At 34.9% G+C, this 15,736-nt stretch overlaps 2 protein-coding genes across 3 annotated transcripts; one reads left to right on the plus strand and one right to left on the minus strand.

Annotated features, from left to right (window-relative positions):
* Window positions 1–1,042: 1,042 nt before the first annotated feature.
* Window positions 1,043–3,283, minus strand: LOC133181700 (uncharacterized). Its single transcript, XM_061316259.1, has one exon. It carries the CDS (start codon window positions 3,269–3,271, stop codon window positions 1,199–1,201), a length of 2,073 nt encoding a protein of 690 aa, XP_061172243.1. The 5' UTR covers window positions 3,272–3,283; the 3' UTR covers window positions 1,043–1,198.
* A 7,843-nt stretch (window positions 3,284–11,126) lies between these two features.
* On the plus strand, window positions 11,127–15,579 carry LOC133181708 (serine/threonine-protein phosphatase 6 regulatory ankyrin repeat subunit C-like). 2 transcript variants are annotated; one of them, XM_061316270.1, is made up of 2 exons: window positions 11,127–11,444; window positions 14,735–15,579. In XM_061316270.1, exons 1-2 carry the CDS (start codon window positions 11,435–11,437, stop codon window positions 15,559–15,561), a joined length of 837 nt encoding a protein of 278 aa, XP_061172254.1. In that variant the 5' UTR covers window positions 11,127–11,434; the 3' UTR covers window positions 15,562–15,579. The 2 variants fall into 2 exon arrangements, with proteins under 2 accessions (XP_061172254.1, XP_061172253.1); XM_061316269.1 differs by lacking the exon at window positions 11,127–11,444 and adding an exon at window positions 13,277–13,472.
* Window positions 15,580–15,736: the final 157 nt, after the last annotated feature.

Raw genomic sequence — 15,736 nt, forward strand, 5'->3', positions numbered from 1 at the left:
GGGCTATGGCTTTCATATTTCGTGACAAGACCTTCCCTAGGGTACCAACATATTTGACCTCTTGATCTCTAACCTTGGCCATAACTTTTGAACAGTTGGTGCTAGGGCTTTCATATTCCACATGTATATTCATCGTGACAAGACCTTTCTATGGGTTTAAATATTTTTTACCTTTTGACCTTGACCTAGTTTGACCAACTTTTAAAAAAAACTTTAACCTTGGCCATAATTTTTGATCGGTTAGTACAAGGGCTTTCATACTTCACAAATGTAATCCTTATGACAAGACTTTCCTTTTGGATACGAACAACTTTGGCCCTTTGACCTTGACCTACTTTTGAAAAACTTTAACCTTGGCCATAACTTTTGAATGGTTGGTGCTAGGGTCTTCATACTCCAAATATGTAATCCTTGTGACAAGATCTTCCTTTGAGAAGGTCTTTATTTGGGCACCATTAATTTTGACCATTTGACCTTGATGTTTGACTTACTTTTGAAAAATTTTAACCTTTTCCATATCTATTAAATGGTTGCTGCTAGGGCTTTCATATTTCACAGGTAAAATCCATCTGGACAAGACCTTACTTTGAGTAACAACATATTTGAGTTGCATTTGAGAAAGTTTAACCTTCGCTAAAAGTTGCCATACGGGGGCATCAGTGTTTCACAAACACATCGTTTTTTTTTTTTTTTGGTTGTCAGATTTTTTTGGAAGTTGCCCCCATTCCCCTTTTAAAATTGTTTCTACGGGTCTGTTGGCTGTCAACATTCTTGCACTTTGTTGATGAACTAAACTTTTTCATTCATTTTCAAGAAAATCGGGAAATCTGTGATGTATTGATAGAAGATATTAAGGAAGAAATTAAAGATTAATCAAGAAAAGTAAAATCAAAATGTAAGAAAGCAAAATCACACCAAAAGTCAGTTTGTGGTCAATGATGTGTGCAATGTCAGCAAACTGAACATACCTGGCAACATAAACATTATCAATAACAGAGCATTTTTTCAAATGTTAACATGAATATACAAATGAAAATAAAAATGTAGTTTTATTATTTAATTTAAATACATTGAGATTAATAACAAATATAGTCTTGACAAGAATGAACACAAAGGCAAGAAATGCAATAAATTAATATCAGATCTTGTGCAAAAATAGCAGCCAAAAGTATTTAAAAACATCCTTTTTTAAGCTTTATCACAAATAAACAAAATATTCATATTCCCACATGTCATCTGAGTACTCTGATTTGACACAGTTTTCGAGATCATATTCCGCTAACCTGCTGTTGACAAAGTTCAGCATTTTACCCAGTGTGTCTGTGCTAACATTTCCTAGCAGGTTCTCTTGTCTGCCAGGAGACAAAAGTTTGATTTGTTTCAGAAATTCAGACTCGCCAGCGAGATGTGGGTTGTTGATGAAGAAGCTGGGAAGGCGGCCATTTTGGAGGGCTCTCCTTAGAAAGTTTATAGCATCCGATACACGGTCAGAGAGGCTATCTATCCCCCACTGATCAGCCTTACTCTCTACTAACATGTAACTCACAATAGTCTCTATCATATACGATGTCACCTCTCCCCTGCTAAGCAATGTCTTTTTGGACTGGGGAGAAAACAAAAATTTCAAAATCTGAATAACGATTCTATGGCATCCAAAGACCCCATGATAATAACATTTCTGGTCCACCTTGTTGAAAAATAAATGTTCTAACTCGCCAAAAGACATACTCCAGAATAAATCATGAGTTGTTGTTTGTATTGGTTGTGTGCTATATCGATCTCTTGGGGTTACTTTACGTTTAAAGTCTACATTTGACCAAGAGGGTACAGCATACAGATTCACTGGGTTTATCCACTTGTTTGAACTTAACAATAGGGAGGGAATCAGCTGGATTCTGATGTCAGGGTTACGGAATCCCATGACGTTCCTTGTATCAAGAGACAGGTTTAAGCCGGGGCTAGTGATCCTCTGAATTCGGAAAGGTAAACGGTCAATCATTGGTCTGCCCTCTTTATACAGTTTCTGGACTGCGATATCAGTCAGTTCACACACTGAGTTAAGGAATTCTTGAGGGGAAATGCAATTTCTACTTTGAAATTGTTTAAGAAGCTTTGATGGGTCATCTTCATTATCTCCACTTTCAGCAACAATTAACACAAGTTTACCTGGTGGAATATCTGAATTTACACTATGGTCAACAGCAGACGACAGTCCAAATTGTGTACACTGGAATACAAAGAAATAGTCACTTTGATTTGCAGCCCCAACTTTTGTTCCTTTCAGCATGCTTCCGGTCGGACAACAGTGTATGTATCTGATACCATTATATGGCTTCATTGTTTTAAGAATTTTGTCTAAAAGGTGAATTGTATACTTAACTATTAAGTTTGACACGCAAACCTCTTCGAAGCTGACCATGCAACGATTAAGGTAGAAGTCCATCCATTTCTTGCTGTTTCCTAGCAGGGACTGTCGGACAGAATCTGGCAAGTCAATCATCTGAGTACAAATGCTGTTGTACACTATATCTTTTAGGAACTCCCTGTAGGCGACAGCTTCAGTGTCATCCTCGTTGTTCTGTGAGGACAATGAGGGGGAACTGTTCTGTCTTCCTGTGGCTCTTGGTACAGGTCGGCGAGGTAGGCGGACAGAGGAAGTTACCGTGCTGTGTAGTGGACCCTCGTGTTGTGTGGGATTCCTTCCTATCAAGAGTTTGTCAAGCTCTTGAAACAGACAGTCCACAGTCCGTCTCAGGAAAGAAGGCAAGTCACAGCTGGGGGTAAATGCATATCCAGTGTGATAGGCAATGTGTGAGAGAGGAATAAGTCCCTTTTGTATGGGTTTTGTTACAGCAGTTTCTTTGTTTTCAATAGCATCCGAGTCTTCAGAAAAGGTATCATCTGTATTAGTAATCTGTTCTGGTAAAAATTTCCCTGACTTCTTTTCGAAGAAATCAAAAATTTTGACGAAAGTTAAAGGAACCACTAACGTGATGAAAATTACAAAAATACATGCAAGAATTAATCCACTGTGTATGTCCAACTCGCCTTCAAAGCTGCTGATCTGCGAACATGAGGTATCAACTTTCACTTTCTCCGTATAAAGAATGTTTTTCCTCACCCATGAGGAAAGCTCTACCCCGAGATTTATCCATTCAGAATCAATATTCTTGGTATTTTCTACAGGTTTCGCTGCGTTTTCACATTCTGATAACTGGAGTTTTACACTAAAGCTATAATACCGCGTGTCATTGAAGAATTGCACAGCCATCTCTGACGCATGACTGTGTTCTCAAAACAAAAGTGCACACGGGTTTCAATTAGAGTTGTCTTTCTTTCTATGCAATTAAATCAGAAAAAAAAAAAAAAACTAAAAAGCAAAAATTACTTAAATATTTGTTTCTATGTCAAATTTTTATTTTTTTTATGTCTCTGAAATTAAAAGAAACTTGGTTTATATGTTTATATATATATATTTATTTAAAACAAATGTATTTATTTATTATTTGAACTATTTGAAACTTTTTAGGGAAAAAATAGCATTAATATATATTTATTTATAATAAAGAAATATATATTTTTTATTTGAACTATTTGAAACTTTTTAGGGTAGAGTGGGGTAATTTCGACCACTTTTGCTGATTTGTGGCTTTCAATCCACAAATCGCGACTGTTTTCAAATGTACTAGTTTAAAAATGATTCAAAGTAATTGAGAATGATTTTTTCTTCATATTTTTTGCTTTAGGAGTTAAAACATGCATAAAAAATAATGAATTGATTTAGAAATAAGTAAGCATGTTGCATGGGTTAATTTCGACCCGCCTCGGGGTAATTTCGACCACAACAAACATCAAAAAGAGAGATAACTCTTGCAATGCATATAAACTTTACCTGTCGCATTTTATTCAAAATTTATGAACCGAGAAACTGTATTGCCTTATGTAGAAAATACGTGTATCTATCTCTCTCAATAAAAAGATTAAAATGGATAAGTACTAGTATCCATACAGTAGAGAATTGGGTTGGGTTACTTAAGCTTTTCAGTGTTGTCTTATAGACATCTTAATTCTTATTCTTTATACTAAATGTTCTGCTTTTAATTCGCTAACTCTATATTTTAAAATTGTGTTATAAAGTTATGCAAATAGATAAAATTTTCTCAGATTCCACAAATAATTTCGTTGTTATGATTTTTAAATTGTTTATCCCAAAAGGGATTTTATTTAATATCGTCTTTTCACAACAGAATCATTCAAATTGTATATATATATGCATAAGGTTTGAGCATAGCATTAGAATTGCGTATATTTTTGCGTATTTTACGTGTTTTTTTTTTTTAATTCTTAAGAGAGATATATCCTGAGAAATTCGATCAAGTCAATTAAATACATCGTCGGAAACCCACGGTCGGACGAGACCGACCTTGGGTTTCAGACGATGATTCAATAAAGATTTACAGAAGCAAAGTCCTCTGACCCCCCCCCCCCCAAAAAAAAAAGAAAAGAAAAGAAAAAAAACTCAAACAAATCATTTATTTCGCGTAACATCATAGTGTTTTTTTTTGTGTGTGTTTCAAGATTGTTGCGACTCTTTTGGTGTGTTGTTTTGATATTTTGGGTACTATGGGTACTATTTGAATTTGTGTACTGGATTGTGTGATACGATCTTAATACGACTGGTTCGTTGGTTTTCGATAGCCTCAGTCTTGTCCGTCAAACACATTCGTAATAATAAAAAAAATACAAAAACCTGATTTTTTTTTAAACACATATTCAATATTGCCTGCATCCTCTCTTTTGTTAATTTGAGGGGTTTGGAATCTTATGGATTGCTTTCGCCATGTGTTATTTCAAAGCCAGTGCCGACTCCGTGTTCTCTCGCACGTGGATCAGCATGATCAGTGATGCACCCTCGTGAACGGCCCGGACAAAATATATAGCTAGGCATGCATATGTTAATTAATCTGACATATTTTTTTTAAATATAAAAGGTTATATGTAGTTAATATTGTAAATATACAGTATAATCATTTTTTTGGAAGATCTAACTCTGCATTGCATTAAACAGCTGTTAAAGACAACTTACACATATTTCAGAATAAGTGGTCGAATTTACCCCGCGTCTTTAATATCAGTAGGGGTAATTTCGACCAAAATCATATGGACGTTTCTTGTGCATTTTGAGAGAAATCCAAGATAAATTTGTAAAATTCTGCAACTTAAAGATATTCCAAGAAAAAATAAAACAATTTCAATATAATTCGTGCTGTAGACTGTTAAACAAGGTCAAACTTAAAAAAGAGGTTGTACGAGTTGTCTCTCTTGCATTTCCTTGATCAAATCAAGCGCACTGAAGACGGGGACTTCGAACGTCAAACTGGAGACATAAATAAATAGTAAAAATATTATTTATATAACTGATCAAGCTATATATGCGATGAATAATTATACTAGGAAACACTATTTGAGGAATAGTTTTCTATAATTCCGAATAAATTAAACTTGTCCTAACACTTCTGTAGTTCTTTGTGTGGAGTTGTGTTCCTGTGGTCGAAATTAAACGGTGGTCGAAATTACCCTGACTTACCCTAGGGGAAAAATGTCATTTTTAGAACAACAAAAACAAAATGTTTCACTTCAAACTTTTTAAGTAAAATTATTGACAACTTTGGTTATGTTTGGGATTTTGTACTCATTTAGCATTAAAAATAGATTCGTTAGGCCAAAAAAAAATTAATCAATAGTTTCTCAGGCACCGCCGCATCAGGTCAAAAACGGCCGAATTGATCAATTTTATTGATATTTTGAAAAGGGAAATAACTCAATTTTCTATTTTTCCAAGTTGAAAAAGAAAATTGAGTTATTTCCCTTTTCATAACAAATAATAAATAGACGTTTTTATTAGATAAACAATATTCTTCTAGTCTATACAGTCCTTTATTAATTAACTTTTAAAGAAATGTTTAGAATAGCATAATTTAAAGTTGAGTACATTATAACTAGTATATTAAGAGAAAAAAAAGTGAGAATCAGTTAATATCATCATTTTGTTGAACGACTGACATGAAAAAATACCTGTTAAAAAAAAAACCTGCCTGCCGTATTGAATTTTGAAATTTTTGGCCTGAGAAACTATTAATCAATTTTTTATGGCCTTATCATCCGAATTTTTAAATGTAGTGCTCAAAGTTTGATTCATTTTGACATTTGAAATGAGATCAATGAAATTGCTACAAAAAGCCTCTGAGTCAATATTTTGTTTCTGTTGTATTGCTGCTGAAATGTACCATTTGAATATGAATAAAAAAAATAAAGATATCAAACTGATAGATAAGTATTTCTATTCTTGAAAACAAGATGTGTTTGTGAAACACTGATGCCCCCGAATGGCAACTTATTATCACGAAGGTTTTATCTCAAATGCAAATCAAATATGTTGGTCCAGATCCACATCGCCAAAATCATGAAAAGAAAACTAATTGTTTGTTTGGAATTGCCTCCTGCCTCGATCCTTGAAATAACTTCCGCTGGAAACATTTCATTTCATTGACAAAAAGCAAAAATATTTTTGTTTTTCATTGTTTTATTGGTCTGCTACGATTGGTTCTGCCTATCACTTGTGTTCACTTTTCATACTTTTATTGCAAGTTTTTAATTTAACAGTGAACTTAAACATTTCATTGACAAAAAGAAAAAAAAACAAATTGTTTCTTATTGCTCTTTGACAATTGATTCTGCCCAGCATATGTGTTCACTATTGATATTTTTACTGCAACTTTTTAATTCAACTTAACTATGTAACAAAAACTACTCCCCACCCCACCCCACCCCATCTTGATAGTCGACAGTGACTGTAAGAGGTCAAAGGTCTTTGCCACAGACGATCTCTACTACGACTACATGTATCCATGGACTCGAGCCATCATGTAATGAAAAGCGTTGCCCTGCAAGAAATACTCCCATTCAATGGAGAAGCCCCATCTAAACCTTTCTCCTTAAAATTGAGAAAGGACTAGAAATCCACAGTGAATGCCATCTTGCCTGGTCATTGAAGAGCCTTATACCTGTCTTTTATGATGACATCAACTCTAGTACACCTAGCATTACTGTTCAAGAGAAGGAAACTGATGGAGTCAGTGACATCCTGTGCCTTGTCACAGGAAACTGAGGACAGTATTGCCGAGACAGACACTGATCCAAGATGTGCAAGAAAACTTTCCCGATCTCTCCTTCAAAAGTTTGGAAAGAAGTTTTGAAAGATAACTGGTTCCAAAGAATGCGTTTAAGATCAACATTGACACTACATCAGACAATTCACCAATAAATGACAAACCATCTTGTGCTCCTGATCACCAGACTATAAGGAGTCTAACTCAACAGGCCAGATCCCCACACAGCCGACAACTGACTGCGCATTGGCAACAACACCCTGTTCTCCTTCCTGATCACCAGGCCAAGGAGTCTTACACCGCAGACCAGCTCCCCACACAGCCGAAAAATAACTCAGCTTCGACTAGGACCAGGAGAAAACTGTGCAGTAAACTGGACCAAGCGTTTAATACAATTGAATCTACGGATAAAATTCAATTAACACTTGCTGAAGAGGAAAGTCTTAAATTTGACCATGATGAAAGCGGTGTCAGGTGTGGTCACTGTGACATACCAGTAGTCTACAAAGAGGAAGAAATAGACGTGTTTGGATTGGTTGTGATGGATCATGCAAATCATGGGTGCATGAAACCTGCATCCCATAACATCTGAGGCCAGGAGTCATCCGAAAAACTGAGAACTGGCAGTGCTAGAGAAGCGAACTGACAGTTGACTATGTAACTTGTTGACTTGATGGCATGAATTTGTATGTAAATATTTTTGTAATTATTTAACGAAACATATTCAGTTTAATTTAAAGTGACAGTACGGCGCATCTCATCAAAAAACTGACTTGATAAAATTTTCCGACAAGATTTGGTATTTTTTTACTGCTCATAAATGTATAAACTTTCAGAAAATTACAACTGTCACAATTAAATAATTTAGATTATTTCGTTAAAATTAATAGTTATTTATGGGACGTAAATATATACATCGCAACGTGTTCGGGGTTCCACATTCCTTGCTATGCACGCATGCGTAGTTTTCATAAACAAAACAGCATGGTTAGAGAGGGAAGCCCGGTAGGCCTGCTACATTGACAAAGTCGACCAAAAAGAAAAAGAAACTGAAAATAGAACTTGGAAAAAGCAACTTTCCTGACTAAAATTTAGTTTGGGGATTAATATAATCGCTGGATAAGGAAGAAACGGGAACTCGGCGACACTCGTGCAGGGCTCTCGAAGGTTCTATTCGACAGGCTTGTTGATACTTGTTATCATTTCTCATTTTTCCATCGCTTTCAAAGAAAAAAAAAATTAGTGTAAACTCAACATAAAAATGCACCTTTGACTTATAAACATTGTTGCCATTTGAAGTGCTAATTTTTTTTTAACTGTGCAGAAAAATATTTTGTTTGACATTTGCCGCGATAACGTATTATTAGTTGGTTTTTCCTTTCTCGGACCCCAATACACAAAACGTCAACATTTGTACTTTTAATTCTTTTAAATTCGCCTGAAAGCAGACTAAAATCTTTACAATTATTATATTAGATTATTTTATCAGAAAGTTATGATAATTTGCTTTTGAAAATTGCTTTTACCTAATATTCATTATAATTGTTAACTATACAGTGTAGGCACGTGTCATTTTAGAATTCACGTGGTACTAATAAACAGATCTAAGATTGCTCCAGTTCGTACGACCCTTGATTTTCCGGCAGATTCTAATTACGTTAATTTTGTTTGAGTAGAGAATATTTCTGTTTCTCAAACTGCTTACAACAACTTTATACCTTATTTCTTGGTGACATATTGGGTAAATTTGAATGAAAAAGCACACATTTTGCAGTCGTACTGTCGCTTTAAGTTCTGACATGAACATAAGTTCAGTTGTATATATATAAGCGTTTCAAATTAATTGAATGGAGTATTTAAAAAAAGTTTTTTTTTTAAATATGTAAAAAGAAAATAAAGCACTTCTTCAAAAGAAATGCATAGATATAGTTTCATACGAAATTTTGAAGATCGGATATTTACAAAATTTTAACCTTTTAAAATATAAATAATTTCCAAAAGTGAGTTGTATATGGAAGATGTACAGTACCACATTGATGATATTCGTGTAGATGTAATTTAGTATAGGTAGATTTTATTTACAAAATTTTAACCTCTTGTGGATTTTCCAATATTTGGTTCGAACAATGTTCCAGTGGCAGGAATTGGGTCCTTGCTTTTGTGAAGCAAAGATTAATCTAAATTTATCTTGAAAATAACAACTTAAGCTCAGCGAAGTGACCATGCGTACTTTAAGTGAATTTCTTTGAGAAGACAGTACATGTAGGAAAACATGCGGTTTTCGGTGATTAGAAACTTTTATAGTGTGAAAAAATAAAACTAACTTCTACAGCATTTATTATGATAAACCGTATGTTGCATTACTTATTGAACGACCCTCTTACATGTATATGCTTATATAGATATGTATGTATGGTCTTTTCCCTCTTTATGTTTGTTCTCTTTTTGCCAATATGGCCCCGAATAAGTAATACTAGAGTGTTATAAGGAACGCATGTGTCGTCTGCCTTGCAGCTTCATTAAAAGTTAATAAATCTAAGAGTGGTCAGCTCAAATAGAAATTATTAAAAATAAAGATCATATTTGACCTCTTGACCTTGGAGTTTGACCCAATTTAAGCAAAAAATTACCCAACTTTAACCTTGGCCATAAGTTTTGAACAGTTGGAGCTATGGATTTCATACTCCACTGTGTAATCCTTGTGACAAGATCTTCCTTTTGGTACCAACAATTTTGACCCTTTGACCTTGACCTACTTTTGAAAAACTTCAACCTTGGCCATGACTTGAACGCTTGCTAGGGCTTTCATACTTCACATGTGTATTCCTTGTGACAAGACTTTCCTTTAGATTTCAACAATAATAGCCCTGTTTAACTTTCTTTTAGAAAACTTTTAACCTTTGCCATTTCTTTTGAACAGTTGGAGCTAAGGCTTTCATACTTCACATATGTAATTCTTGTCACAAGACCTTTCTTTGGGTACCATCATATTTGACCTTGACCTACTTTTGAAAAACTTTAACCTTGGCCATAACTTTTGAACGGTTGGTGCTAGGGCTTTCATACTTCACATACGTAATTCTTATGACAAGACCTTCCTTTGGATACTAACAACTTTGACCTTGGAGTTAAACCTACTTTTGGAAAACTTTAACCTTAGCCACAACTTTTGAACAATTGGTGTTAGGGTTTTCATACTTCACATATGTAATCCTTGTGACAAGACCTTACTTTGGATAATAACAACTTTGGCCCTTTGACCTTGACCTTAGAGCTTGACCTACATTTGAAAAAACTTTAACCTTGGTCATAACTTTTGAACGGTTGGTGCTAGGGCTTTCATACTCCAAATATGTAATCCTTGTGACAAAACCTTCCTTTTGATACCAACAACTTTGACTTTTGACCTTGACCTAAGAGTTTGACCATAACTTTTGAACGGTTGGTGCTAGGGCTTTCATATTTTATCTGTGTGTTCCTTGTTAGAAGGTATATCCTTTGGCACCATTAATATCGACCATTTGACCTTGGGCTTGCATGATGTTTGACTTAATTTTGAAAAACTTTAACCTTTTCCATATTTTTTTCAAAGGTTGCTGCTAAGGCTTTCATATTTCACAGGTATATTCCTCGAGACAAGATCTTGCTTTGCGTACCAACATATTTGATTTGCATTTGAGAAAGTTTAACCTTCGATATAAGTTGCTATACAGGGGCATCAGTATTTCACAAACACATCTTGTTTTTGTTTTTTGTTTAACTTGGAATAGCCTTCATCCACTCGAAAATTCAAATGAAAGGTATGAAGATATGCTGCCTTAATAATATGATAATAAATGTTCCCATGATTTATTTTGTCGAGACACCAACATTGCATGATTAATTCTTTATGTTGCTGCTGCGTGTCGTGTGTTTAGAGGAAAGCTAATTATGTCTGTGGTGAAAATTGCATCCTGCATTCAAAGCGAGTCTGAGTGAAAAGAACGGGTCTCCTTTCTTTTTTCTAAACTTATATTATTTTCAAACTGAATGGGGCTAACAAAAATAATACACACTTTAAGGACGTGCATTAGACTTGACCCAGATTTTGTTATCATCGCTGCCCAACAGCTATAGACAAGGCACAGTTTCTGAGGCCATACTTCTCTAAAGAGAATAGGTTATCTACTGAATGTCATTGACCGGGACACTCTGACATACTTATATACAACAGTGCAGTGCCCTATTTTTAATGATTTTGTGTTGTGAATATCCCCGGAATCTTAATGCAGTCAGGTAAAAATACATTTTTAACTGGATTTTAATATGCCATGACTAAGAATTTATAAATAAAATTTAAACTTTAAAAGGGATTTTTAGCGAAATTTGGGTTTATCATAAACGCAAATAAATTAAAGCTTAACAAACAAATATCGTCGATCAACTTAATTTACATTAAATACTTCATGAGTGGATGTTTAGAGGGGATCGTGGGATATTTGTTTTTAAAGTGCGTAACCAAATTATGACATTGGAATCCCCCTCCTCAATGAAAAAGTTGGGGAGGAGTCATACATTTGATGAAAAGGGGTTTGATCATTAGAAGCCCACCCCAGCCCAAGGCAGATTTTTAGCTCACCTGAGCCAAATAAAGGCTCGATCGAAGTTAGTCCGTCTGTCTGTATGTTAACTTTTTTACATTATCAACTTCATTTCTAAAACCAATGACCAATTTCAACATGCCACAAAGCATTCTTGGGTGTTGGGGATTAATACTTTTTAACGAGGAGACAGCCGAGACACCCCTTTGAAAGGGGAGATAATCAAGAAAAGGCAAAATTAGGGTGGTTGTTTTGAAAAATCTTCTCAAGTAGCACTGGACCAGAAAAAATTACATTTATATAAAAGCTTCCAGACGTAGTGTAAATTCAAGTACATGATGTTCAAATTATGGCCCTCGGGTAAAAGTTTTACAAGGGAATACATATTAAAAAAAATGAAATTATTTAAGAACACCAGGGCTATGATTAGTCATTTTAATATTGAAGCATCCTCGGTTAGTTAAGATTCAAGTTTGTGTTCAAATTATGCCCCCAGGGTAAGATGAGGCCACAATAGGAAATCAAAGTTTTACATGGGAAAACGGAAAAAAATCTTTAAAATCTTCTCTTTTTTTTTTTTTTTTTAATTCTCCTGAACAGCAAGGACATATCTGTCATATAGATAATGAAGCATCTCGGCTAGGTACACACGGTAAGGCTTGCCTTTTAAGTTTAAAACCTTACGTTTTGCAGGACGTACGGCTCTCGTGTCCACACGTTAAGGCAAGACTTACAAGATTATATACAAACATCCATAAATTCCACATGTTTTCAGCCATAAATAGTGCATCAGTCATTAAAATAGAAGAATAGATTACTAGACTTTGTAATAATTATACCAACAAGTACATTCACACTTCTTAAAAAAAGAGGAAGAGGTTGAACAGAAGCATTAAATTTTGTGGATATTTTCATTAGCTTATTCGAATATACTTTGTGTTCACTTCAATATACCCACGTGTATGGTTTGATAAAAATAGAATGACATTTGGGCGAATGATTTTCATTGGTTGAGAAGAAAATTTCAGCTAAGTCTTGTTTTAAGAAATAGCTAGAGCAGTGTTCTATTTGTAAGTCAGACTAACCGTACACACACGGTAAGGTTAGAACTTAAGTTCCATGACTTATAAGGCAAGCATTATCGTGTGTACCGGACCTTAGCTATAGATTGGTTAAGTCATAAGCCCTTGAGGCTATGAATGGGACCACAATTCATGGGAATAAGGAGGGGGGGGGGTCTTTTTAAAAATCTGATGAATTTTAGAATAGCAGCATCAAGGTGATTCAGGTGAGTGTTAAGGCCCATGGACCTCTTATAAATTATGTTTGCAAAGGTTTTTCGTTTCTTTGCTTATCAAAAAATTCTTTTTAGTAGGCATGTACGAAGAACAATATGGAGGGTAATTCCCGTTGTGGATAATTATTTACTGACACTCGTACCTGCCAATACCAATGCTCGTTGGGTTAACTTTATCTGGTTACTTTCTGGAACATGCTTGCTACTTTCTGGAACATTGAACACTCATGCATATTCTTTAATACAATTAACATGTGTTTATGTTTAGCGCGTTACGTGTGTGATATATTTATACTGGGGAAACAAAGAGATCACGTGGTTTTAAAGGTTACAAAACACATGGCAAAATAAGATGATAGACAAGTATGTATTGGTTAAACGTTGTTAATGGCCAATTGTATACCGACAGGTTCACAAGACAATTGGGTGAGTACGTTATATAAACATTATCTCTATTAACGTTGGTTAAAAGACGAAAACAGATTGTATAGAAATAAATCAGTTTTGAAGAGGTTATTCACCGACCTTAAGGAAGAAAGTCAACACAGATAAACGATTGATTGGTTGTTAAAATGTCCGATTCAGACATTCCAACGAGGACACTGACTGAAAACTGGCATGACATAGTTACTGTAGTGTATAATTCCCGGGGGGTGGGGTGGGGGGTATAAAGTATTACACTAGAAATATCACTCCTGTGCAAAGGGATCTTTGTTGTATACATATATGCTTATTGCTTGCTGTATACATGTATAGGCTTTGTTATATATATATATATATATATATATATATATATATATATATATATATATATATATATATATATATATATATATATATACACACACACACACACACCCTCACACACACACCTTCTCACGTCACAGCTCAGTCAATGGAACAGTGTCGGACCTGACAAAATTAAAGGAAATCCTATACAATCCATGTCAGTTCGCATTTTTTTAAAATCAAAATCAATTTAACGTGTGCTCAGAGAAATTATGATTAATTGAGTTAGACAGTTTGAAGATGTTTTACTCATATTATGTTAGACCATAAATAACTATTTGGTTCCATCACGAATCCTTTTAAATATCCATTTTCCTGTTAAAGTGCATCGAGTTACCGAGTGCAGTGCATGACATGGTTAAATGGGTTCTTTTTATTTCTTTCTTCTTTTTTTGTCGACAGGATGGATCGTAGTCAAATCATTTTCACTTACTCACAGGTACACATGCCGATTATGATTAAAAAAGTTAAATATCTTAAGGTCAGACGATACGTTCCTCAAATATCTGTTTTGCATATCTTCGTATTGTGTGGAAAATATTCAAAATTTTCGTTACATTCTGATTTCTAAACTGGTTTCTAATTGTCTTTAAAAAATTGAAACACTAAAAATTGTGTTATTGGCTAATTAAGTTTTTTCCAAAAGGATTTTATAGGAAACAACATCCTCTGGTATCTTGCACAAATGCCTGGTAATGTACCTCAATTTTTTGCGAGTGAACATGTTAAAGTAGTAATACTTCAGTGACAAAATCTTAGAAAAAATTATATATTATTGAGGAACGTATCGTCTGTCCTTAAACAGATTTCTTTACGCAAGCTGTCACCGCGCAGGCCTACATTACATTTTTAACGTAACACCATTTTATTTTTTATTAGCGATTTTTTTTGTTTCATAGAAAGAAGAAAAGATCCCCACTCCCTCATTTTTGATGCCATCTTCTACGGAAATAAGAACGAAGTACAACAGCTGATTTCGGGAGGAGTGGATAAACATGTTGTCACACACCACCCCATGCGGTGGGAGGGCGCAAGCGTGCTTGGCGCTGCAGCGAACGAAGGACATATGGAAATTGTCAGATATTTAGTAGACATTGGTACATCAGTAAATTTTAGCGACCCTTGTCAGGGACGGACGCCCCTACACTGGGCTTGTTTGGGGAACCAGTATCAGGTAGCAGCGTACCTCATCAAACACGGAGCTGACGTCAACCACGTGGATAAAGAGCAGACGACACCTATTCTGCGTGCTGCCTTTGCTAGAAACTGTGACATGGTCAAACTTTTGATTAAAAATGGCGCAAGTGTCCTTCAGGTGGACTTGCTGCATTGTTCTGCGCTCCACTACGCTTGCATTCACGGTGATAAAAATCTAACTAGAACCCTCATTCGAGCTGGTTGCATTTCCAACAATTTTGCCTTGGTTGGAAAAGGTACACCATTACAAACTCTGACAAGTCAAAATGACCTAGATAATGTTACATTGTTATTAGAGGCAGGGTACAACCTACAAAATGATCAGAGCTGGATAAGATCAGTTTCAAACCCAAATTCAAACTCTTTACATGAACGTATTCTAAGCTGTACCAACAGTCCAATGTGTCTGAGACATCTCTGTAGAAAAACAATTAGGAGTCAAATGCATGGTGTACAAGTGGAAGAGAAATTAGAAAAACTTAAATGCCCATCATTATTGCAAAAGTTTCTTACACTTGATATTTTATGATTAAAACTTAACAAATTTTGTTTTTTTTGGACTGCTGGTTTCTTGCATTGAAAGTTTATCTTTTATGTTATATTTATTGCTTTACTTTAGTACAAAGATATCAAAATGAGTCGGATTTTTATTTTTAAAGATTTGTGAAAAGATGAACAACACTAAAACATTATTCTTAAATCCT

Source organism: Saccostrea echinata, unplaced genomic scaffold (assembly GCF_033153115.1).
Source record: "Saccostrea echinata isolate AGI-Se365-2 ecotype Australia unplaced genomic scaffold, CSIRO_AGI_Sech_v1 ptg000009l, whole genome shotgun sequence".
Classification (NCBI taxonomy): domain Eukaryota; kingdom Metazoa; phylum Mollusca; class Bivalvia; order Ostreida; family Ostreidae; genus Saccostrea; species Saccostrea echinata.